The sequence below is a fragment of the Octopus sinensis genome, linkage group LG3 (assembly GCF_006345805.1).
Source record: "Octopus sinensis linkage group LG3, ASM634580v1, whole genome shotgun sequence".
Classification (NCBI taxonomy): Eukaryota; Metazoa; Mollusca; class Cephalopoda; order Octopoda; family Octopodidae; genus Octopus; species Octopus sinensis.
In genome coordinates, this window is record NC_042999.1 from 4,963,165 (window position 1) to 4,990,113 (window position 26,949).

The 26,949-nt window shown below is 40.2% G+C and overlaps 1 protein-coding gene across 1 annotated transcript; it reads left to right on the forward strand.

The window, feature by feature from the left end:
* On the forward strand, positions 1-26,853 carry LOC115209159 (nucleoporin NUP35-like). The gene is made up of 12 exons (XM_029777385.2): positions 1-142; positions 5,053-5,174; positions 5,973-6,088; positions 9,627-9,729; positions 10,851-10,932; positions 12,413-12,533; positions 14,694-14,747; positions 17,008-17,077; positions 19,585-19,713; positions 21,888-22,096; positions 24,522-25,905; positions 26,512-26,853. The coding sequence occupies exons 2-10, from the start codon at positions 5,079-5,081 to the stop codon at positions 22,008-22,010; spliced, it is 894 nt and encodes a 297-aa protein (XP_029633245.1). The 5' UTR covers positions 1-142; positions 5,053-5,078; the 3' UTR covers positions 22,011-22,096; positions 24,522-25,905; positions 26,512-26,853.
* Positions 26,854-26,949: the final 96 nt, after the last annotated feature.

A 26,949-nucleotide genomic window follows, 5' to 3' on the forward strand; every position in this document is an offset into this window, starting at 1 on the left:
CGACATTTCAGCATTTAAAAAAAGCCGCTCTTCCAAAACGAGGCTTACATATTACTTCCGGTTCATAACCTCTTCTTCCGGTAGTTTCTTTCATTCAAATCTTGAAATCTCCACCGTTCGAAGTCGTAACGGATTCTACGAGGTAGGTTCTAGTTTATTCACTATCCTCGCTTTTCCTAGTCCTTAATTCAAACTGATCTTTAAGCTGCTCTTACATTTACAGTCCTAAAATATAAAAAAGAAAGGTCCCTTAAATACTGATGTCTATTTCGTTGTTGCCCAGTTCCCTAGAAAATGAGATTTCGCTTAATTAGCTTCATTTATTAGTTTTTCAAGGCAAATACTTTAATGTAACACACACACGTGTAATAAAACTGTATTAAAAGACTGGTTCTTGAATTTAGTGCCATAAAATTGAGGATATTCATTTTATTAGTTTAAATATTCGCCTTGATAGGCGTGTTTCCCGGAATAGTCTTTCACTATCTCGTGGACACGGAATTGCGTGGTTGTTCACTTTTCTTGAAGCATTTTTTTGTCAAAAAAAAGTAGGAAAACAAAAAACAAGCTGGAATGTCTTTGATTATAGGTCTGCTCAGATAGGGAGGATAAAGACAAAAAAAAAAAATCTTTTTACACCCTTATTCAAATTCCGAAACTCTCTGCGACGGACTTTCGGAAACGGCTATCACTGCCACTTGGGAAAGGGAAAGTAATGTGTGTGGTTGCTTTCTTCTGTTAAAGAATTACTTTGGTATCCCCAAAGTTTCATTTTTAACATTTTTGCCCCTAACTTCACGCTCTCTTGCTGCCGACTCATCAGACGAGTGTAACAATAAAAAAAGAAAGAAGAAAACCCCAAAGGCGATCTTTCGTCTCTAGTAGACCTTTCCGTCGATTTCCGTAAAAAAATTTTTTTCTTTTACATATGGGCTTGCGGTAACTTTTGAAGTAATATACATACATATACACATACACCGAGTAAAAAATTTCAGTTATCTCTCTCTTTCACACATTACTCTGTCTCTTCACACACACTAACAGAAGCACTTCACTTACACAACATACTGTCTGTCTCCCCACCCCCTCAACACACACACCACACACATGTACATCAATGCTTCACATGCACGGTAACTTCAAAAGAACTTCCCTCGTCATACAATCGCTTTCTCTTAGTCTCTTTCGCTCTCATTACTTCAAAGTTCCCGCAAGCCATATGTAAAAAGAAAAAATTTGTTTACGGAAATCGACGGAAAGGTCTGCTAGAGACGAAAGATTGTCAACCCCAAATATTTGAAAAAGTTTGCGAACTGTTAAGAATTTCCAACTTAACTACGCTGTGTTATATTATATCCTTTTATCCGTTAGTAAATGAAGTTAGGAATGATTTAACCTAACATGATGGAGGGCGAAGTTTCGTATGTCGTAGATCAGATTTCCGTCGATTTCCGTAAAACTTTATTTTTTACATAGTAATGAGAGCGAAAGAGACTAAGAGGAAGCGATTTTACGACGAGAAGGTTCACTTTGAAATCGCCTGTGTGCGTTTGATGGGGTGTGGGAGACAGACAGTATGTTGTTGTAAGTGAAGTGCTTCTGTTAGTGTGTGCGAAGAGACGAGAGAGTAATGTTGAAAGAGAGAGATAACTGATTTTTTTACTCGGTGTATGTGTATATGTATGTATGCATGTATGTGTGTGTGTGTGTGTATGTATCTATGTATGTGTGTGTGTTTATGTATGTATGTATGTATGTATGGCGGCATAGACTTTTCACACAGAACATTACCAATCGGATTTTGTCACTTTTCCTTACACATTTTGTACTGTTCGTTCCTTTTGCGCACAACACAATGTTACACATGCATATATATGCATGCTTGCACCCAGTTTCTGTGCACCTCTATAGACTATTAACTTTTTTTTTCCTTTGAATGCAACTCTTTCTCATGAGAAGAATATCTCCTCATTTTATAACTCCCCATCTTTTCTTACCATTTCACCATCGTCACATCACAGAGACATTAAGGCTGCACAGTAGCAGTCGACAAGGCATGTATAACGATTAAATAAAAAAATTTTGTCTATATCTTCGATCACTGTCATTATTCCATTGAGTCACCTCATTATTTTCTACATAGCAGACTGTTACATAAACAGGCGCCGCAAGGTAATCTTTCGTTTTAATTCGAAATAATTAAACACTGAATCGGCATACATACATACATACATACATACACACACACACACACACGTACTTACACACACACACATACATGCAGACATACATATTCACATACACCGTAAAAAATACGATGAATCGGCCATACATACATACATACATACATAAACACACACACATACATAGATACATACACCACACATACATGCATACATACATATACACATACACCGAGTAAAAAAATCAGTTATCTCTCTCTTTCACACATTACTCTCTCTGTCTCTTCGCACACACTAACAGAAGCAATTCACTTACACAACATACTGTCTGTCTCCACACCCCCTCAAACGCACACAGGCGATTTCAAAGTGAAACCTTCTCGTCGTAAAATCGCTTCCTCTTAGTCTCTTTCGCTCTCATTACTTATGTAAAAAATAAAAGTTTTTTACGAAATCGACGAAATCTGTGCTACTACACGAACTATGCCTGATGGAGTTTTGGGGTGGAGATTGATTTATTTTGAGAAAGTAAAACAATAATAAAAAACTTATTTAAAATTTACTTCTTGAAATGGTCAAACTAAAGCGTTTGACCCGGTCATAAAACATTAAAAAATATAGTGTAATAGGTGTAAAACAACTTGCTCTAAACGAAGATGACAAAAAAAAATGCGCGCTTGCGAAAAGGGGGTGGGGGAGAGGACTCGGAATATTCACATCGTGAATGTTCCGGGTCTGATCCGGACACAAAAACAAAAAAAAATTCACATCTTCAGTCCATGGCCTTTAAATTATAGTGTTTGACCCGGGCCAGAATAAAATAGTGTAATTGGTGTAAAACTACTTGTTCTAAACGATTATCAAGAACACACACACACACAAAGAGAAATGGTTGGTTCAAGGCAAGTGTGCATTGAACTGAATTTAAATAAGCAAGAAAGATATTATCAAAGAAAAGGCCATAGCACCATCTTTAGTATCTGTTGTTATTATTATTGTGGAGTTGAATGTGTGTGTGTGGTGAAGTTATCAATATCAATAGATTAACCAACACCATTGAAGTGAAATAATAGTTTCTATACTTTTTGGTTTGGCGCTGCTGAACTGAGTCAAAGACTTTGTAATACAAGTCAGAAGAAAACAAGAAAAAGAAAGAAAAATGCGATAGCCATAACAGTAAAGAATTAAGACCTCCCCCCCCCCCAAACAGTAACCCTTGTGTTTAAAATCTCCCTAACAAAAAGAAGAGACGTTGTTTGGCTATGGACTACATTGGTCTTTCCATGTTGTGCTTTAGCCACAATTTACACTTTTTTTATTACTTTTGTGCCCAGGGTCAGAATATTCCAGCCTTACAATGGATTTAGAAGAGCTAGCAAAACCTCTGAGTAGCTCCTGCAGTCTCAGCATAGGGAAAAGCATCTCTGATGTTTATTTCACCTATATATATATATATATATATATATATATATATATATATATATATATATATATATATATATATATACTCTTTTACTCTTTTTCTTGTTTCAGTCATTTGACTGTGGCCATGCTGGCGCACTGCCTTTAGTCGAGCAAATCGACCCCAGGACTTATTGTTTGTGAGCCCAGTACTTATTCTATCGGTCTCTTTTGCCGAACCGCTAAGTGACGGCGACGTAAACACACCAGCATCGGTTGTCAAGCAATGCTAGGGGGACAAACACAGACACACAAACATACACACACACACATATATATATATACATATATACGACAGGCTTCTTTCAGTTTCCGTCTACCAAATCCACTCACAAGGCTTTGGTCGGCCCGAGGCTATAGTAGAAGACACTTGCCCAACATGCCATGCAGTGGGACTGAACCCGGAACCATGTGGTTGGTTAGCAAGCTACTTACCACACAGCCACTCCTATGTACACTTGCGTCAGAAATTAATTAGCACTTCTCAAATTTCTACATTAAATAGGTTAAATCAATTAACCTATGAGCTGTTCAAAACGTCTTACGCGATGAGAAAACTTAGTATGGTGTGATTTCGGTCCTTGCGAGGCGCTACCTATATCTATTAAACAAAGGAAGATTTGTCTGCATCCACACTCCAAGTTGTTGTTGCACTGCTATGTCAACATCATAAGGCTGTAGACTCTCAAACTGCTCTGCAAACAAAGTTACGTCATCGTTCTGCGCAACAGTGAACTCGCAACAAAGCAATAGTTCGAGATATGGCCACTAGGTGACAGCACATACCTTGAGTGAAGAGCAAATCAAGGGTGCTAATTAATTTCTGACGGTAGTGTATATATATATAAAATAGATGATATAAATGATGGTTGGTTGATTAATTTTTCCAATCATACTTTGTGTAGAGAGGTGACAGAAAAGGTAACAACAGGTACAGAGTGAGACAGTACCTTGGAGCCAGGCAGTAAGTAATGGTATACAATACAGAGGATGAGGAAGAGAGAGTAAATGACAGTTAGGGGAAGAGTGATACAAAACCTCTTTTAAAGTGTTCATATATAAATTAAAATCTTCCATCATAATTCTATAGAAAGATCTCGGTCTCAATTAAGTTACAAACATCAACTACATGACGAAATGAAATTCTTGATTATTTCTTAATTGAAACATGTAGGTAGCATAATTAGTCACAAATATGATAATGAAAGGATTAAAGTTACGTATTTCTTTTACAAATTTATTTAAATTCTGGGAAAACATTGAGAATGATTTCAATATATCCATTAAAATTTGGGATTTCTGACTGCAGAAACTACTTTAAAGGCTCTGATTCATTTTTATTTTTCTTAGCAACAAAACTGTCAAAGTCTTTAATAATGGAATTCTTTTTTTATCCATGTTTCTGTAGCTACCAACACATTCTGACTTTAGAGAATGACATCCAGTGCTGCTTCTCCAAATATTCATACTCCTCCTAACCAATATCTACCCGGTTATCTCTTGGGAGACGTTACACCACATGGCAGAACGGTGAGATTTTTTTTCTTTTTTTTAGCCATCAACAAATGCCAATCTTATAATAGGATCCATTTATCAAAATCAAAATCTCATTCGATGACTGGCATCCGTACTAGCAGGTTGCAAAGAGCACCATACGAGCGTGATCATTGACAGAGCGGCTAACCGGCTGTCTTGCCAGTGGCACATAAAAGGCACCATTTGAGTGTGAGCGTTACCAGCGTCGCCTTACTGGCACTTGTTCCCCTGCTAGTAGGGTGTTCTCGAAGTTAAAGTTAGGCCATGGGTTTCCCAGATTGTCTCCGTCAACCGAGGATAGATCCTGGACCTGATTATCATCATCATCATGGTTTAACATCCGCTTTCCATGCTAGCATGGGTTGGACGATTGACTGAGAGCTGGCAAACCAGATGGCTGCACCAGGCTTCAAGCTTGATCTGGCAGAGTTTCTACTACTGGATGCCCTTCCTAATGCCAACCACTCTGAGAGTGTAGTGGGTGCTTTTACGTGCCACCGGCACGGAAGCCAGTTAGCCACTCTGGCAATGATCATGCTCGGATGGTTCTCTTAACATCCTACTAGCATATAAGGACTGGTGCAAATTTGGGCCTCCTATAGGCCAATTTTTGTCCCTAGCACTCTTTTCCTGAACAGCACTGCTGAAATTTCATTGCATCTTTGTATGCCATCAAATGCAGTATTTCTTTTTTCCTGTGGATTTGAGGACTTTTGCTGATGTAAGAAAAAATTGTAGTTTATTGTTGTTGTAAACTTGACAGTAACATTTATTAATTTTTTTATCCTTTAGCAAACTCCACTCCGTTGGCCTTCAGGTCATGCTCAGACCACACCCATCTCTGCCAGACGTCAACAAGGAACCAAAGTATCCCCAGCATCCAGTATGGTAACGACCCCACCATCAAGGTGAGTGTTTCAGTTATTTGAAATTTTTTACTTATTGGATTATGAGATGAATTTGCAAGAAAGTTTGAAGTTGTTTAGAAGGCAACTAGAATTAACCCTTTTAGCACCAACTTCATTCTACAGTATAAACTTCATGTTTTAGAGTGCATTTAAACCAGCCTTATCTGGCCCAAATATTCAGTGCTAGTATAGGATGCAGTCTAACACTTTGTCAAACAGTATAGCCAGGGTTATCTACCTTAATCGTTCAGTTAATAAAGGAAACCAATTTTCCCATGATACGGACATTAACAACAGATTAAACTGAAGTTGAGCCAGAGTGAGATTTTAGAACTTACTGGCACTTGTGCCCGTGCTAGTAGGGTGCCAAGAGCACCATCCGAGCGTGATCGTTGCTATTGCCAGAGCAGCCATCCGGCTTCCGTGCCGGTGGCACGTAAGAGAGCACCATTCGACCGCGATCATTACCAACGTCGCCTTACTGGCACCTGTACCGGTGGCATGTGTAAAAAGATTTGTGCAAGGTCATTGCCAGTACCGCCTGACTGGCCCCCATGCCTGTGGCACATAAAAAGCACCCACTACACTCTCAGAGTGGTTGGCATTAGGAAGGGTATCCAGCTGTAGAAATTCTGCCAGATCAAGATTGGAGCTTGGTGCAGCCATCTGGTTCGCCAGTCCTCAGTCAATATCGTCGAACCCATGCTAGCATGGAAAGCGGACGTTAAACGATGATGATGATTTTTCTTTGTCATGGATATACCCATGACCACAGCAGTGACTCTAACAAGAAAATCTAAAAATACAATAACTGACTGGTATAATATGTGTCGCAAGGTGCGTGGAGCCATAGTTAATCATGAACGGTGAGGGAAGATGGTTGGAACAAACGATAACCCCATTGAGATCGATGAAGCAAAATTTGCTGGTCGACGAAAATGCAATCGTGGAAGAAAACTGGATGGTGACAACGCTCCTCTCTTAATGACAGTGATGCAGAACAACAGGAACCATGGATGTAGAATTGATAGGCTGTGGGTCTCAAACAATGCTCAGACTGTTGATACTTTTGTGTGGAATGGTGTGACGGGAACACTCTGATCCCAATTATTGAAAGTGAATGTGAAAAAGATGATTGGTCCACTTATAATAATTTAAATGCCATAGTTTATCACCATCTTACAGTGAACCATCAATGACATTTATGGATCCAGTGAGTGGAGCACACACTCAGGCCATTGAGTGATCTTGGTTAAATGCTAAAACCATGATTCTGAAATATTTGAAGTTTTTTAATTGCTGAAATCTCTGGAAAAATCTGAGAGATCAGGTAGACAACCCTGTTTGACACCATGTTAGACTGTGTACTAGACTAGCACCAAATATTCTTGTTTTATCCTCAAACTGGCCGGATCTAGCTTCATCATCATCATCATCGTTTAACGTCCGTTTTCCGCGCTAGCACGGGTTGGATGGTTAGACCGGGGTCTGGGAAGCCAGGGGCTGCTCCAGGCTCCAGTCTGATCTGGCAGAGTTTCTACGGCTGGATGCCCTTCCTAACGCCAACCACTCCGCGAGTGTAGTGGGTGCTTTTTACGTGCCATCGGCCACGTTCAGATGGTGCTTTTTATGTGCCACCGGCACGGTGCTGGCATCAGCCACGTTTGGATGGTGCTTTTTATGTACCACCGGCCCAGAAGCCAGTCGGTGCGGCGCTGGCATCGGCCACATTCGGATGGTGCTTTTTATGTGCCACCGGCACAGAAGCCAGTCGAGTCGGCGCTGGCTACGGCCACGTTCGGATGGTGCTTAGCCTGCAGTATTATTTTAGAAATAAACACACATCATTGAAATTCCAAAGCTACAAGACAATAGATGTCCAATTCCAATTGATGTGAATAAATGTACCAGCGTCGCTGGTGGCACGTAAAAAGCACCCACTACACTCTCAGAGTGGTTGACGTTAGGAAGGGCACCAGCACCAATAGAGTCACTAAGCAACTTGCAAGAAGAGATCTCTCAGCTGAGTGGGTAGAGCAGTAATATATAATAGATATGTTAATAGTATATTATAGATCAGCACTTCATAAATTATGGGTTGTGACCCCAAATGGGATTGCGAAAGTTAAATTCAAACACTTGAATTTCTGACACTTGGTCATTGCCAGTACCGCCTGACTGGTCCCTGTGCTGGTGGCACATAAAAAGCACCCACTACACTCTTGGAGTGGTTGGCGTTAGGAAGGGCATCCAGCTGTAGAAACTCTGCCAGATCAAGATTGGAGCCTGGTGCAGCCATCTGGTTCGCCAGTCCTCAGTCAAAATCGTCCAAGCCATGCTAGCATGGAAAGCGGACGTTAAACAATGATGATGACGACACATGACAGAGTGATCTGAATGCTAAATGGTTGAACTGGTAAAGATGACAGGGTTGTGTACCTCTTGAGCTTTTGCAAATAAGTGGTTTCAGGGAACATGTATGCAGGGAGGAATTCTTGAGAGCCAACAGTCGAGGAAGGAAGGTCTAAATATAGGGGTTACAGTGGCACCTGGAGTTGGTGGGTATGGGTGACAGGAGGAGATGAATTACAGTGTCCCCTGAAGGAGGAGCTGAATGAATCAGCACAACCCAGGCAGAGATGGCAGGTGACCATCCATATCTGGAGGGCATCTGACCGTGTAATGGTGGTGGTCATGGTTGAAAGGCCTGGGAGAGGAGACAGATGCCTGTTGGACTGAAGTTGGAGTGTGGTGATGAGTGACTTAATACCTATTTCTTTATTACCCACAAGGGGCTAAACACAGAGGGGACAAACAAGGACAGACATAGGTATTAAGTCGATTACATCGACCCCAGTGCATAACTGGTACTTAATTTATCGACCCCAAAAGGATGAAAGGCAAAGTCGACCTCGGCGGAATTTGAACTCACAACGTAACTTAATACCATTCAATCTGGGTTTTCTGTGTGTGTGCTCGGTCTAAGAATTTCATACTTTATTAGATATGAAGTGAAATTAGATCCAACCGTATGGCCTTGGGTTCAATCCCACTTCACAGCACTTTGAGCAAATGTTTTCTATTAAAGCCTTGCTTTGACCAAAGCCTTATGAGTGGATTTGGTAGGTGGAAACTAAGCGAAACCCATTTTATATGTATTTGTCTCCCCCTATAGTTTGATGACCAGTGATTATTTGTTTACATCCCTGTAACTTAGCAGTTCAGTTAAAAGAGACAGAATAAGTACTGGGGTTGATTTGTTCAACTAAATCCATCAAGGAGTGTCCCAGCATGAGTGCAATCCAATGACAGACCCTCACCCAAAATTGCTGGCCTTGTGCTAAAATTTGAAACTATTAATTAAGCTGTTGTTTGGAACATAAATTGACATGGAATTTTGATGGAAGATTTTGAGATCACTGCCAACAGTTTGTCTCCTGGAACCAGGGTCAGTTTTGGATGAATTTGTATCGAAAGAGTTAATCACCCGTCTGTTATTGTTTCTACCATTGCTGAAAGTAAAATTAATATTTTTCAGAAGCGAGATTCTTCGCAGTAAAGATCGGAGTGCTGCACCGCCTGTCCAGAGTTTATTCGAATCTCCAATGTCTTCATCAATGGTAGAGACTTCTTTCCGCCAAGTAAGTTAAGCTTGATTCTCATTAAACAAAATACGATGAAAGTAACTTTGTTTGTCTTAATTTGTTTATTGTATTTGATAACATAAAAAACACGTATGCATATTAGATATGCCCCAGTTTTAGCAGCATATGTTCACGGAGGAAAATGGTTGTAGTGCATTACATTAAAGCAGTGACCCCCCCAACCAGGAGTCCACGGACCCCTAGTGGTCCACAAAGGTAGTACAGGGGGTCCATGAACTAAATTCAAAATTTCATATATACATATGTATGAGAGGGTTTGGTGTCTGGAAGACCCAAAAGGCAGGTAAGGCTATGTAAGTACTACAGAAGGACTGCTGTTAGACTCCTGGTTCAATAATAGTATGAGTGAAGAGTCTAACGCAAGTCGTGTGTGAACGTGTATATGGTAAATAAAATGAGACAACAAAGCCAAGCCAGTGTGAAATTTCTAGGACGTTTATAAAGAGAAAGGTAGTCTTAACAGCTGTTTCAGGGATATAAAAGCTATATATAGAGACAATACGAGAGAGTTAAATAGAAGGAAATAGTAGAGTTCAATATAAGTTATTTTGGAAAGGGAGAGATGTAGGAAGTATAAAGCTAAATATGAGAATAAAAATAAATTGTATGTATTATATATTTTTATTCTTATCCTCATACTTCCCTTTGTACTTATATCTCTCTCTTTCCAAAATAACTTCCTATATTGAACTCAACTATTTCCTTCTAGTTAACTTTCTCATATCATCTCTAATGATGAGATATCTTTTATTTCCCTGAAACAGCTGTTAAGACTACTTTACTCTTTATAAAATGTCCTAGAAATTTCACATTGCCTTGGCTTTGTTGTTTCATTTTATCTAACACACACACACACACTTCAAAAAGAATTTAGTAAAATATTTTTGTTATTATTAAGCTGATGTTTAAAATATAAATTAACGTGAAATTTTGATTAACGGTTTTAATTTAAATCACTTGAAAATAGGAAGTTTGTATCTTAGAATCAGAAGCGGTCTTGGACAGGTTGCTTTCAAAAGAATCAAACGGCTAATTTCTAATCTCACTTATTTTATTTCTCCTGTTGACATTACTTTCACATTTTCACATTTTTGTAGACTCCTTACTCCTCCTTCACTCAACAACACACATCCCCAGCTGTATCGCGGCCCATCTCTGAACCTGAAATGATGCAAATTGGTAAGAGCAAATTTAATTATTCACAATTCATTCATGGATGGGGTTGGTCGGTCTGGGTTATAACTGGAAAAGAAAAAAAAAACACTTCCTTGTATTGTCATGCAATGGGACTGATCTTAAAACCATTTGGTTGCAGAACAAACTTTTCACCCGGATCGTAGAGTGACCTGCTGTTCTTGAGAAGACCTATTGAGTCAAGTACGTTAACACCAACATCAAATGAAAATTGAATGGAAATAGTAGTTAAGACACCCGTGCCAGTCACATGTTAAAAGAAAAGCACCGTCCGAACGTGGCAGCGCCGCCTGACTGGCGTCCGTGTCGGTGACACGTAAAAGCACCATCCGTTCGTGGCCGTTTGCCAGTCTCCTCTGGCGCCTGTGCTGGTGGCATGTAAAAAGCACCCACTACACTCACAGAGTGGTTGGTGTTAGGAAGGGCATCCAGCTGTAGAAACACTGCCAGATCAGACTGGGCCTGGTGCAGCCTTCTGGCTTCCCAGACCCGATAGAACCGTCCAACCCATGCTAGCATGGAAAACGGATGTTAAACGATGATGAAAGGCAATGAATAAATTCTCAGCAAATAACAAAACCAAACAGTCGTTAAGAGAAATGAAAGCAGCTGAACCTGGTTTAGTGTGAAGGCTGCATGGAACTGCATAACCCCAAGATATGATCATTATAAACAGCGCTGGCCTAACCACTAAGCCCTTATGAGCATGTGCTTAAGGCATCAAGGGAAGAGGACACCACAGAAATGGTAAGGGGTTTACGGCACAAAAGAAACCCCTTTCGTCATCATTTAACGTCCGCTTAACCGGGGTCTGGGAAGCCAGGAGGCTGCACCAGGCCTTGTCTGATCTGGCAGTGTTTCTACAGCTGGTGCTCTTCCTAACGCCAACCACTCCATGAGTGTAATGGGTGCTTTTTACATGCTACCGGCACAGGTGCCAGGCGAGGCTGGCAACGGCCACGGTTGGTGCTTTTTACATGCCACCGGCACAGAGGCTAGTTGAGGCAGCACTGGCATTGGCCACGTTCGGATGTTTCTTTTACGTGCCACTGGCACTGGTATGACAACTACAGTTTCCATTGACTTTTGATCGATTTCGATTTCACTTGCCTCAACAGGTCTTCGCAAGCAGAGTTTAGTGTCCCAAGAAGGAAAGGTGTGCATAAGTGGACTGGCTACATCCCAGGTAAAGGCCACGGGTTATGGTCTCACTTGTCCTGTTGCTAAAATAATGTTCTTGATGCCTTATCTTTATTAAGTATAGAAGCAGGTGTGTTACGCAAGAGTAATTTTGAGGATCTGATCAAAGACTTTCCAATTAAAAAAGAATAGAAAACTTTTCAAATTTTGAATTCCATTTATATGTGGGGGCAGCAAATTCTTTTAAGTGCTTGGGGCCTTTATGGGTCTTAATCTGGCCCTGATTATAAGACATAAAATGATTGTTTTACTTTTATATTTCCAGGTGGATCATCACCATTATCGAATACAAGCCCACTAAATGTCTCTAATATTAATCAAAGTTTCCAGCAGGTCTCCAAAATACACACATCTCCAACACAAATGGATCCCTTTTATACTCAAGGGTATGTATTTAATTTCTACAAACATGTTAAGGGGGTGGGGGTCTTGTCCTGCAGATACCTGGTGACTTCACTAATGCTGGTGCTGTGGATAAAAGCACCAAGTACACTCTGTGAAGTAGCTGGCATGAAAAAGGACATCCAATGTTGAAACCATGCCAAACAAAAAAATAAAGAACATTGGAGTTCAGTGCAGGCCTCTGGCGCGTCGGTTCCTGTCAAACTGTCCAACCCATGCTAGCATGGAAAAAGGGGTTTCAAATGATGATGCCATACACATTTTTCAACACGATGCCAGCGCTGCCTCGACTGGCTTCCATGCCAGTAGCACGTAAAAAGCACCAACCGAATCGTGGCCGATGCCAGTGCCACCTCGACTGGCTTCCGTGCCGGTGGCACATAAAATACACTTATCCGATTGTGGCCATTGCCAGCCTCGCCTGGCACCTGTGCAGGTGGCACGTAAAAAGCACCCACTACACTCACGGAGTGGTTGGCGTTTGGAAGGGCATCCAGCTGTAGAAACATTGCCAGATAAGACTGGAGACTGGTGCAGCCTTCTGGCTTCCCAGACCCCAGTTGCACTGTCAAACCCATGCCAGTATGGAGAACGGACGTTAAACGATGATGATGATGATGATTCCTGCACACATGAAAGGTGTTCACTGTGGGATTTTGTCTCAAAAAAATTTATCTCAACAGACTTTGTGTATGGAAATATATCATTCCAAGCTGCAAGTTAACTCTTTGGCATTCAGATTACTCTTATTTATTTGCATGGCTTTGAATTAATCCTGCATTATCTCGTGGCCTTCAGATTTCAACGACGAGACTGTTTAGTTTTAGGATGTCGTTGTTGGATAGATGTGAGGGGCCAGATCTCGCTGGTTTCACAGAGAATATCTGTGCTGGTGGCACGTAAAACGCACCATCCGATCGTGGCCGTTGCCAGCCTAGCCTGGCACGTAAAAAGCACCCACTACACTCACGGAGTGGTTGGCATTAGGAAAGGCATCCAGCTGTAGAAACATTGCCAGATCAGACTGGGCCTGGTGCAGCCTTCTGGCTTCCCAGATCCCCGGTCAAACCACCCAACCTGTGCTAGCAATTAATTAGGAATTAATTTAGTACAAAGTCACAGGTGTTAAAATCCATTACTTGTGTCGGTTATTAGACTGCGGTCATACCAGGGCACCACCTTGAATTTTTAGTCAAATGATTTGACCCCAGTTTTTATATTCAAACCTAGTATTTCTATCGGTCTCTTTTCTTGAACCGCTAAGTTATGGGGACACCAACACTGATTGTCAAGCAGTGGGTACAAACACAGACACAAAGATGCACACACGTAAAAAGCACCCACTACACTCACGGAGTGGTTGGCGTTAGGAAGGGCATCCAGCTGTAGAAACCTTGCCAGATCAGACTGGAGCCTGGTGCAATCTTCTTGCTTCCCAGATCCCCGGTCGAACCGTCCAACCCATGCTAGTATGGAAAGCGGACGTTAAACGATGATGATGATGATATATGAGCGTGATTGTTACCTGCGTCACCTTACTAGCACTTGTGCTGGTGACACATGAAAAAAAACATTGGAGCAGGGTCGTTGCCAGTGCCGCTGGACTGGCTCCTGTACAGGTGGCACATAAAAAGCACCATTTGAGTGTGGCCATTGCCAGTACCGCCTGACTGGCCTTCGTGCCGGTGGCACATAAAAGCATCCACTACTCTCGGAGTGGTTGGTTTTATGAAGGGCATCCAGCTGTAGAAACTCTGCCAGATCAGACTGGAGTCTGGTGCAGCCATCTGGTTTGCCAGACCTCAGTCAAATCGTCCAACTCATGCTTGCATGGAAAGCAGACGTTAAACGGTGATGATGATATGATGGGCTTCTTTCAGGTTTTGTCTACTAAATTCACTCGCAAGGCTTTGATTGGCCTGAGGCTGTAAGTAGAAGAAACTTGCCCAAGGTGCCATGCAGTGGGACTGAACCCGGAACCATGTTGTTGAGAAGCAGGCTTCTTTTGCCACTCTTCCACATCTGAAGTTTCTATTGAAAAGTCTTTGGATTTGTATCTTGGACCAAATCCCTAATTCTTTTGGCAAGAAAGTCAAAAATTGTAACTTTGCGACTTTTAACTAATGAAATTCTTTTTCTTGCAGAGAATCTTTATTGGTTACTGACCAACTTGATGAAACTTGGGTTACTATTTTCGGGTAAGTCTCTCTTTTGATATCTTGCCTTTGTCTTGGAATAGTTTTTGTCTACATTTTTGCACATTATTTGTTGATGAAGAAACCAACAAGGGAGCCTCTACATCAGGGATTCTAAATCTTTTTTTTTTTTTTGTCCTACACCCAACTTCAATTTTAACCCCTAAAAAACATGCACCTCCAACATGAAGAAAAGTACACACGCACACACAAATTATGCAATAGGTGTACAAACGGGGTAAATTTACCTATTTCTCCATTGATTGAAAACATGCCAGACAGCCCTTTCGTTACCAACCCAGCTAAAATTGCCTTTCGCTCTGTAGTACAAATGTCTTGTTTCCATAAGTTTTGAATTAAAATCTTCCCCCAAACCTTAGTCCCAATTTATGTTCCTAACACCAGCATAATGATAACTAAGTTATTTTACTAAATTCTTTGATTTAAGATTAATTTTTTAAATTTAAATTTAAGATTAATTGCAAGAAACACAGAGCATCTCAACAGAAATATGGTAGCAAAAGGGTTAAAGTTACCATGATATTTTAAACTCTTTTGATACCAACCTGGCTGAAACCACCTCTGGCTCTGTAGTACAAATGTCTTGTTTTCATAAGTTTTGAATTAAAATCTTCCACCAAACCTTAGTCACGATTTATGTTGCTAACACTAGCTTAATGATAACTAAGTTATTTTACTAAATTCTTTGTTACATTTAAAATTAATTGGAAGAAACACAGAGCATCTTAAAATAAATAGAGTAACGAAAGGGTTAATTGATTTTCAAACTTTGTGTTCTCATCAGAGGTGTTGACATCACTTGACCAGTTCCACAAAAACAAGCAACCAGTCTGTTTATATGCACACACACACACACACACACACACACACATATATATATATATATATATATTTCTTTCTTTATTGCCCACAAGGGGTTAGACATAGAGGGGACAAACAAGGACAAACTAAGGGATTAAGTTGATTACATCGACCCCAGTGCGAAACTGGTACTTTATTTATTGACCCCGAAAGGATGAAAGGCAAAGTTGACTTCGGCGGAATTTGAACTCAGAACGTAACGATATATATGCGCTTGTTTAGAGCCAATGCCTCTCAATGCCCTCGTAGAAGCTCCTATGTTTCTTGTCAGCTGCCATCTGTTGTTCCTGTCTTCCAGAGTCATCCTGTAGAACGGTTATCTTTGCAGAATTCCTTACAACTTGGGATCAATATAGTAACAACAAAAATGGCTTGGGGGTGGGAACCATAGGATATCATTAGACATTATTTATAATATCTATAAATCTTGAGCATACCCATGGAATAGAGGCATGCTCAAGATTCATAGATATTATAAATATTTAATAATATCCTCACAAATGAATATGTGGTATATAGTAACATATTGCAATAAAATGCAAAAATTTCCTTCCACAAGTCATTTTCATTATTACTATATGTATCATCATCATTTAATGACCACCTTCCATGCTAACGTAGGCAGGACGTGTGTACATATATACATATATATAGATGCCATGATAGATCGTTAGCTACTACACACATTTTTTCTCTCCTTGTTTTTTCTGTGTCTCTTTCTGTCGAAGAGCGTAGGCTCGAAACGTAAAAGACTTTTTCTATTCCTGAACATTATACTAATACATCTGTTTGTTTTATACACCACCTGTCTTTATCTTTGTTTTTTTCGTAATCTCTCCCTATATATATATATAATAGAAATATTAAAATTACTAAGTCTCTCTAAAGGAGATTACGGCAGCGTTACTGGATATTAATAGTTATCGCCATACTAATATGGCAGTCTAAATATAAGACTAAAGCTGTTGCTGATTAGCTCCAAGAGGCCACCGCCTCTAGCTAGCTATATGACACAAACCTGCGTCCACTACAACCTTCGAACAGGGGAAGTCAGCCGCTTCACCTTGCTAATCAGATATCTGCAGACATGTTTGAGGGTTGTTGCCCTTTATCAATGCAGCGTAGTCAGGTTCGTGTGTCATATAGCTAGCTAGAGGCGATGGCCTCTTGGAGCTAATCAGCGACAGCTTTAGTCTTATATTTATAGACTGCCATATTAGTATGGCGATAACTATTAATATATATATATATATATATATATATAATAAATGATAATGGGTTATGGGTTCCTTCTGACATGGATTCAGCTGTGAAGAAGAGACTCACATTTAAAAATGATTTCTTTCCGTCTGGTTATTTAGAATTTTCCTTTTCTCCTCAGCTTCAATTCAGCTGCTGCATCTTATATCCTTGACCAGTTCTCACAATATGGAAACATTTTACAACATGTGGTATGTACTCCATTCTTGCTTTCTCTGTCAGATTGTGTGTGTGTATGTGTGTGTGAGGAGGATATTTTGTAAATAAAAATAACCCTGAGATCTTCCCTGGGATAATTTCAATATAGAGGGGCGAGCATGGCTGTTTTAAGAGGTTTACATCTTAACGACACAGCTATTTCAGTTTTTAGTTTTGTCCGACAGTGTGGCTCTTTTTGCCAAGTGTCTTCTGTTGTAGCTCTGGACTAACCAAAGCCTTGGGAGTGGATTTGATAGGTGCAATCTAAAAGAAGCCCATCATATATATATATATATATATATATATATATATATATATATATATATAGGCGCAGGAGTGGCTGTGTGGTAAGTAGCTTGCTAACCAACCACATGTTTCCGGGTTCAGTCCCACTGCGTGGCACCTTGGGCAAGTGTCTTCTACTATAGCCTCGAGCCGACCAAAGCCTTGTGAGTGGATTTGGTAGACGGAAACTGAAAGAAGCCTATCGTATATATGTATATGTGTGCGTGTGTCTGTGTTCGTCCCCCTAGCATTGCTTGACAACCGATGCTGGTGTGTTTACGTCTCCGTCACTTAGCGGTGCGGCAAAAAGAAACCGATAGAATAAGTACTGGGCTTACAAAAGAATAAGTCCCGGGGTTGATTTTCTCGATTAAAGGCGGTGCTCCAGCATAGCCGCAGTCAAATGACTGAAACAAGTAAAAGAGTATATATATTATATATATATATATATCATCGTTTAACGTCCGTTTTCCATGCTAGCATAGGTTGGACGGTTCAACTGGGGTCTGGGAAACCAGGAGGCTACACCAGGCTCCAGTCTGATCTGGCAGTGTTTCTACAGCTGGATGCCCTTCCTAATGCCAACCACTCCTTGAGTGTGGTGGGTGCTTTTTATGTGTCACCGCCGTCCTGGCATGTAAGAATGTATATAAAATATAATGTGGGTGTATGTTTGTCTCATTGTGTTGATGTCACACATGCTGTGATAATTATGAACAAATGTTGCTATCCAACCTTCCATGGAAGGCATGTCCAACCATGGAGAAATATTACCTTTCTAGTAACAGAAAGGGCATCTGGCTATAGAAAATCTGCCTTAGTGAATTCTGTCTGGTCTGTGCAGGAATGGGGAAATGGATGTGAAACAAATGATAGTGTTTTGACATTGTTTAAATGCTTAATATAAAACCATGTCACAACTTAAGCCATGATGTCGTTTGTGCTTTGTATGAGACATGTCAAGTCATTCAGAAGTTTGTTAGATGAAAGACCAGGGAGATAATAAATACATGGTTATCACCATTTAATGCCCACTTTTCCTTGTCTGCATGCACGAGATGGAATTTAATGAGGCAGGTTAACAGGAAAGGCATCCTGCTGTACAAGATGTGCCTCAACAAAATGAACATTAAATGACTCTATTTACTTGCTCAGCGATGGTGGGATTCCAGATGAGATGAACGTGTGCGGCAAGCCTCACTTCATATCCCATTGTCACTCTTTGTTTCTTCTCTGCTGGCAGGGGAAGACTATACCTGACAGGTGGAAACACTCCAATACTGTCACAGACTACAAGCACGAGGGAAACCATACAGAGTTTGGCAACAGCAGAGGAATCTCTCATCCAGATAATACCGGAAAGATCATCATCATCGTTTAACCTTCGCTTTCCATGCTAGCATGGGTTGAACGATTTGACTGAGGACTGGCAAACCAGATGGCTGCACCAGGCTCCAATCTGATCTGGCAGAGTTTCTACAGCTGGATGCCCTTCCTAACGCCAACCACTCCGAGAATGTAGTGGGTGCTTATAAAGTGCCACCGGCACGAGGGCTAGTCTGGCGGTACTGGCAATGGCCACACTCGAAAATGGTGTTTTTTACGTGCCACCTGCACAGGAGTCAGTCCAGCAGCACTGGCAACAACCTCGCTCGAATGTTTTGTTCACGTGTCACCGGCACAAGTGCCAGTGAGGTGACGCTGACAACGATTCCCCTCAGTCTTCCACTGTTGTCAACCTGGTCATGCCTTAAGTCCCTGGTGGATTTTGACCAGAAAGAAGTATTTCTCACCTGATATTTGTGACCCATCTTCTTGAAAAGTGTCATGAACTGCTGAGAGGGACATAGGTTACACCTTCATCAATTTAACAAAGACATTTGACACAGTCCACCATCCTATGTTGTGGTGATTCACAAGTTGGCTGTCCACCAACATTACTCTCAAAATGACTATGTTGATGATGATGATGATAACTGTACAGAATATGTGTTGTGTAATTAAAGATTGATGTTGATTACTTTATGTTTTGATAATGAATTTGGTCAGAAAGTTCTTCTAACAATTTTCAGCGTAGAGAATCCGTAATGTTATTGAAGTGGAGAAAAGATATGTTCTTTACCAGCTGCTGTTTTAGTTATTATCTCCCCCCCCCATTGCTGTTTATTTCTAAATTTATATCTTTATTTATTTTTTTTTTCTTGTTTTGTTGCAGATATCTTCAGATGGCAATTGGATGCATATACAATATCAATCCAAATTACAAGCTAAAAAGGCTCTCAGCAAGAATGGCAAAATATTTGGTGATAGTATTATGTTGGGAGTTACACCTTGCATTGATAAGGTAATCCCCCACTTCTCTTACTTATATCTTGACTTTAAAACCAGGGTGTTACTTGTCACATGATGGGTAAATTAGGAAGTATGCTTTTACCCCATAGCTTATATCAAGAAATTTGGCAAACATACCTTTACTCTCTCTCTCTTTTACTCTTTTACTTGTTTCAGTCATTTGACTGCGGCCATGCTGGAGCACCGCCTTTAGTCGAGCAAATCGACCCCGGGACTTATTCTATCGGTCTCTTTGCCGAACCGCTAAGTGACGGGGACGTAAATACACCAGCATCGGTGTCAGGCAATGCTAGGGGGACAAACCAGACACACAAACACACACACATATATATATATACATATATACGACAGGCTTCTTCAGTTTCCGTCTACCAATCCACTCACAAGGCATTGGTCGGCCCGGGCTATAGCAGAAGACACTTGCCCAAGATGCACGCAGTGGGACTGACCCAGAACCATGTGTTGGTTAGCAAGCTACTTACCACACAGCCACTCCTGCGCCTAATACAATGATTATAATTTAACTTTGTTTTTGTTTTTGGTTTGTAAGATTCTCGATTTGAATTTGTAGCCCTTGAGGCGAAAGGGCAGTTATTGAGAAGGTTGCAAACAGCACTGAGAGGTCTTTCATTAACAAACCAACCAACCAAGCAGCACATTAAACGAATGATTGATTAGTTAATCTGTTAGATGTTTAACCAAATGACTAACAGTAAAGAAGTGATATAGAACCAGTGCATGTGTTATTATTGGTGAAATGACCTTCTCAGACGCAAGATATGATTTAACTATTATCTGATTTCGTGGTGCTTATACAAAATAACATCAATGGAAATCGTAGCTGTGATACCAGTGCCGGTGGCACATAAGAGAACCTTCCGAACGTGACCGTTCCCAGTGCCACCCCGACTGGCCTCCTTGCCAGTGGCACGTAAAAAGCACCGTCCAATTGTGGCCGTTGCCAGCCTCGCCTAGCCTCCGTGCTGGTGGCCGTTTGTCAGCCTCGTCTGGCACGTAAAAAGCACCCACTACACTCATGGAGTGGTTGGCATTAGGAAGGGCATCCAGCCGTAGAAACATTGCCAGATCAGACTGGCCTGGTGCAGCCTCCTGGCTTCCCAGACCCCAGTTGAACCGTCCAACCCATGCCAACATGGAATGCGGACGCTAAACGATGATGATGATGAAATGAAAACTAATTTAGAAAGGAAAACATTACCTTCAGATAAAATTAAATAAAAATTTCTCATTTGCATAACTGTCATTTACTCCAATTCACCCTTCTCCTCCTCCTCCTCCTCCTCTGTGAGTCTTTCTTTCTTGTGTGTTGTGCCCTTCACTTTGCCTACCAGGGCTGTGGAGTCAAAACAAAAAAATTTCGATCTGACCCTGACTCATCTTTATGTAATCTTTATATATAAAAGTGAAGTTGTGTGTCTGTCTCCTACGATTTAGATTCCTAACTATCCCACATTTTGCAGTGCAGTTTAACCAAAACGGGTATCTTATAGTCGTGATTCATATTGAGCCCTTCTGGGTATTAGCGCGCATCTACGATGAGTCTACGAGATTAAAAAGAAATTTACCATCATTTTTTTTCCATTTTAATGCATTTTTCGCTATTTATAAGGAAGTAACTCTCTAAAATGTCTAGAATGAGTCAACGATAAAAAAAAATTTACCATCATTTTTTTCCCATTTTTTTGCTATTTTTTGGCTATAACTCCTAAAAATGCTCTATAGTTATTTCCTTACAAACCCCAGCAACGCCGGGCGATACTGCTAGTTATCTCATAAAGCATATGCATACGCTTGTACTTTGAGAAGGCCTATATGTTATAACTAGTTTATATTAAAGAATAAAGATGTTGTGAGTCGGAATCAGAGTCAGTATAGTTTCACCCTCTCTGACTCCAGCTACCCCTTAATTGTTTCTGACTCCACGACTGCCACCAAGCTTATGTATGAGACGAAGACAGGAGAATAGAATCTCATTTGAATGATTCATTGGTCAGGCATTAGAAAAAATCTCAAGTTGTTAAAACACACCAAAATATTTTCAGATTTGCAAAATCCTCTCTCTTGAAGCAGAATAGCAATTTTTTTTTAATGTAATTGGTTTTTGCAGTAATTATTTTCTAATTATTTATTTTACTTTGTTCACAGAATCTCATGGAATCTAACAAAGAAAATATACATATCCATAGCATTCTATCGGCGCCATCCAATATCTACCATTCCACACCGATGTCTTCCAAGATCCAAAGCCATTCTCTATTACCCACGTGATTGGAACCCCTAACTCTCTCTCAACAGGTGTAAGACCAATTAATACACCAAAGTCTTTGCAAAAAAGACCATTGAATGAAAGCGAGGTAACTTTGTTCTCCATTCTAAATTTGTTTGATTTCAAGCAGAGGTTCTCAGCCTTTTTTTTTGCTATTGACCCCATCGGTTCTTTTTTGTATTCAGTTGGACCCTCATAACCATTCAATGCTTTAAAAATCCTATAATATTTTCATAATTGAATATTTATCAGGAATCGTATAAAAAGATTAAAATATTTTGTGTATTGCAGAAATATAAGCAAATTCTTGCACATAAATTTATGACAGCAAAATCTTATAGTGACCTCAAAAGGGTCGTATGGGTCCTGGTAGAGAGCCACTTCACTGGATTTAGTTTCCAACCATGTAGTTTTGAGTTCAGTCCCACTGCTTGGCACTTTGAGCGAATGTCTTCTACTATAGTCCAGAGCGGCATTTCTCAACTATTTTACTCTTGCGTAATGCTTAAAATAAATTATGTCTCAAGGAACCTCTGCACACAAAAAAAAATTATATACAATATTTTTCCATTGTAGTTCATGTAGTAAATATTTTGTGTGTGTGTGTGTGTATGTATATATATATATATATATATATATATCATTTAACATCCGTTTTCCATGCTGGCATGGCTTGGATGGTTTGACTGAGGTCTGGAGAGCCAGCAACTGCACCAGGCTTCAACCTGATCTGACAATGTTTCTACAGCTGGATGCCCTTCCTAATGCTAACCACTCTAGTGGGTGTTTTTTACATGCCACCGCCACAGGAGCCAATCAGGGGACATTGGCATTGGCCACATTCGGATGTTACATTTTATGTTGCACTGGCACAGGAGCCAGTCAGCAGACTTGGTCGCCTAGGTAGCGGAAGCTATCAACTACTTCTAGTTTTTTCCCCTGACATGTGATGGAATCCGTTTTCAGTGTTTATTGCCCCAGTGCATCTCCCACACGCAAAAACTATCTTCCCAGTTAACCTTCCTTTGATATTGCTGCACCTTTTATGTGTCCATAGCTTACACTGAGTACATCGTATGGAGTTTCTACTCACACCTTTTCTACTGCTCAAGCAGGGCCATCTACCTGAAGGGGCTTGATTTGTCAGCCATCCTACTTACTAAGACTTTGGTTTTTGCTAGGTTAACCCATTAGATCCTTCAATTCTAGACCTTGCTTCCACACCCTAAACTTTGTCTCTAGTTCTGGCGGTGACTCGGCTATTAGAGGAGCTCTCAGGGGCAGCCTGTCTTGAATTCCTCTGTTATTACCTGGAGATGATTGTTATATTTTTTTGATAACATAATAGGTTAGAAAGGATGAGATCTATAAGTGCAAGTATTCCCTCATCTATGTGTGTATTCATTTGCTGGTTGTGTACACTGTGGAAAGCGTGTCTTAAGTTTTTTTGAATGTTGCATTGGGGCAGGCATGGCTGTTCCCAACTACATAGTTCTAGGCTCAATCCCATTGTGTGGCATCTCGAGCAAGTGTCTTGTACTATATCCTCAGATCAACCAAAGCCTTGTGTGTGGATTTTGTAGATGGAAACCAAAACTATTTGTATGTGTGGGGCCGTTCGCCAGCTTCGTCTGGCACCTGTGTCGGTGGCACATAAAAAACACCATCCGAGCGTGGCCGTTCGCCAGCCTCGTCTGGCACCTGTGTCAGTGGCACATAAAAAGCACCCACTACACTCACGGAGTGGTTGGCGTTAGGAAGGGCATCCAGCTGTAGAAACTTTGCCAGATCGGACTGGAGCCTGGTGCAGCCTTTGGGCTTCCCAGACCCCAGTTGAACCGTCCAACCCATGCTAGCATGGAAAACGGACGTTATACGACGATGATGTACATGAACCCTTGATACACATATCTTTTATGTCAGTCATTTAACTGTAAACTGATTTGAATGTTACTTGTCAAACTTGGTAGATTAAAATGGGTAATGCCTTGTGGAAATGAGCTAACTTCCTGATATTTGTATTATTTAAAATAATTAATTGCAACTGCTTTGCATGTGAAAGAGTTCATGTTTTCAGTGCAGGTGTGGCTTGTGTGGTTTAGAAGCTTGCTTCCCAACCATGTGGTCTCAGGTTCAGTTCCATTGTGTGGCACCTTGGGCAGATGTCTTTTACTGTAGCCCCGGGTCTACCCAGTGCCTTGTGAGTTGATTTGGTAAACAGAAACTGAAGGAAGCCCATATGTGTATGGACCCTTGTCTTGATATCATGAGATGATTGTGAACAAGTGGCTTTATCATAAAAGCAGTGTTACTTGTTTCCAATGTTTGGCCTTACTTGGAAACAGGTGAGGGTTGGCAACAGGAAAGGCATCCAGCTGTAGAATATCTGCCTCAGCAAATTCTGTTTGACCCAAGCAAGTATGGAAGAGGGTGTTAAATGATGATTGATTTAATTTTTTTTTTTTTATTTTAGTTTGCTGAAATCTCCATGATTTTTTTTTCTCCCTGTTTAGGTGTTCCAGACAGCACGGACTCCACAGAAAAGCAATGATTTTTTCTCTAAAGCCATGGAATATGTTTTTGGCTGGTAGATTACATCAATATTTTAAGTCCGTATATCATTTTAGGATTAAAGAAGAAGAAAAATTCAAAAATGTTTAAACTAGGGGATTTAATGTTTATATTTTTTGGTATATAATTAATCCATCTCCGAAAGTTTCTGCTTTATTTTTGTATAAGTCACCTTTGTACAAAGCTGTCGTTAATAATTAAATAATAAATTAAAAGCAACTCTAAGTAATGTAACCATTATCAATCACCTGTGGAATGGCATCCAGGAAAAGCTCCCAATTAAAGAACACCTGAATGTCACACGTAGCTTGGTCTGTGATGTTCAGGGGTTCTTTAACCCTCAGCATTGTTCAGGGAGCTTTCCCCAGACGCTATCCCGCAGCAAATTTGGTGTATAAACAAAGCACATTACACTATGTATGCGTGACTGATAATAATACCATTGTTAATAACTTACATATTAGATACTGCTCTGACGAGCCATTCATCAACACCTTGTTACCTTAGCGACCACCCAATCTGGTACCCTGCCCAATTGACAGTACCATCCACATGTAATCTGGTGGTAACTAAGGAAACTAGAGATTAACAAATGGCTTTTGAGAGGTAAAAAGAAGGGCAGAGAACTGATGTATAACAATTTCTATAAGTTAGATTCAATCAGTTTAGATAAAATTATTTTTTTAATGCTGCTTTTTGGATTTGGATTAGTTGTTGCTTTGGCATATCAGTTTAATTACCCAATTATTAATCTTAATTACGAGAGATTTTAGCCTCTGTTTAATTTACATATATTTTAATCCATAACTTTTAAGATCTGTCGCTAACATTTTAGACTTTGGTTGAAGTTTGCTTTTCACTGAAACCCCCCCCCCCCCGCTTAATATTTTCCCCAATGCCTTTTGTGATTGTAAAGATATTTTGTTTACCTGTGTAAATTTTGTAAATATATACATATGTATATAACTATGTCGAACTTTTAAACGAGTAAACAGGAGAAATTAATAATTATGAATGACACTATACAGCAAATAATTTATAATTTTTGTATATAGACACAGATTTAAAGGAAGATAGGCTCCTGAACCCAAAGTGAATGAGAGAGAGAAAGCAATGTATCCCATAACCAGACGATCATTTCATATATAAGGAACTGAACTCAGGAGGTACTCAAGCCTGGGGTTGCATGTTCCCTCTCGTTCACTTATAAATTGTACATTTATTTGCTATACAGTTTTCCCATAATTATTTAAAGACTGCAAGTTGAAAGGTTCGTCCTTGACCCTGTTTATACCAACTTGCTTGAAACTGCTCTTGATCCACTTGGTACAATGTTCCCGTTTAAGGCGGCGAGCTGGCAGAAACGTTAGCACGCCGGGTGAAATGCTTAGCAGTATTTCGTCTGCCATTACGTTATAAGTTCAAATTCCGCCGAGGTCAACTTTACCTTTCATCCTTTCGGAGTCAATAAATTAAGTACCAGTTACGCACTGGGGTTGATATAATCGACTTAATCCGTTTGTCTGTCCTTGTTTGTCCCCTCTGTGTTTAGCCCTTTGTGGGTAGTAAAGAAATAAGTATTTCGTCTGCCGTTACATTCTGAGTTCAAATTCTGCCGAGGTCGACTTTGCCTTTCATCCTTTTGGGGTCGATTAAATAAGTACCAGTTACGCACTGGGGTTGATATAATCGACTTAATCCGTTTGTCCTCTCTCTGTTTAGCCCCTTGTGGGTAGTAAAGAAATAGGTATTTCGTTTGCCGTTACGTCCTGAGTTCAAATTCCGCCGAGGTCGACTTTGCCTTTCATCCTTTCATGGTCGATAAATTAAGTACCAGTTACGCACTGGGGTCAATATAATCGGCTTAATCCGTTTGTCTGTCCTTGTTTGTCCTCTCTGTGTTTAGCCCCTTGTGGGTAGTAAAGAAATAAGTACAATGTTCCCGTTTTAAACTGGTCTAGACTAAAAACCTTCCATCAAAATTTCCTGTTAATTTGTATTCGAGTCCCCTGATTAATAATGAGTTATTTTTTTTAACCCTTTAGCATTCAAACTAAAAATAATCACATTGAAATCTCAAACTTATGGGATAATGCAAGATTAATTCAAAGGAATGTGAATAAGTAAGCTTTAATTATGACAGTAATCTGAATAAGCACTAACGAGTTAAATTATTTTCAAATTTAATTGAAAAAAGAGGCAGAGTATTTTAACAGAAATATATAGACAAAAGGGTTAAACTTTGTTTTAATCCTAAAATTTCCTGCATGGCATGAATATGTGATATCTATATATGAAACAGACAGGTGGTTGTGTGTGTGCATGGAGGCGCAATGGCCCAGTGGTTAGGTAAGCGGACTTGCGGTCATA

What these genes read in the sequence shown, in the direction of transcription:
- LOC115209159 (XM_029777385.2), top strand. Translation starts at nt 5,079, where the DNA reads ATGACATCCAGTGCTGCTTCTCCAAATATTCATACTCCTCCTAACCAA. An exon ending in TTACACCACATGGCAGAACG is followed by an intron (nt 5,175 to 5,972) that starts GTGAGATTTTTT and finishes TTTATCCTTTAG; the next exon opens with CAAACTCCACTCCGTTGGCC. An exon ending in ACCTGAAATGATGCAAATTG is followed by an intron (nt 10,933 to 12,412) that starts GTAAGAGCAAAT and finishes TTATATTTCCAG; the next exon opens with GTGGATCATCACCATTATCG.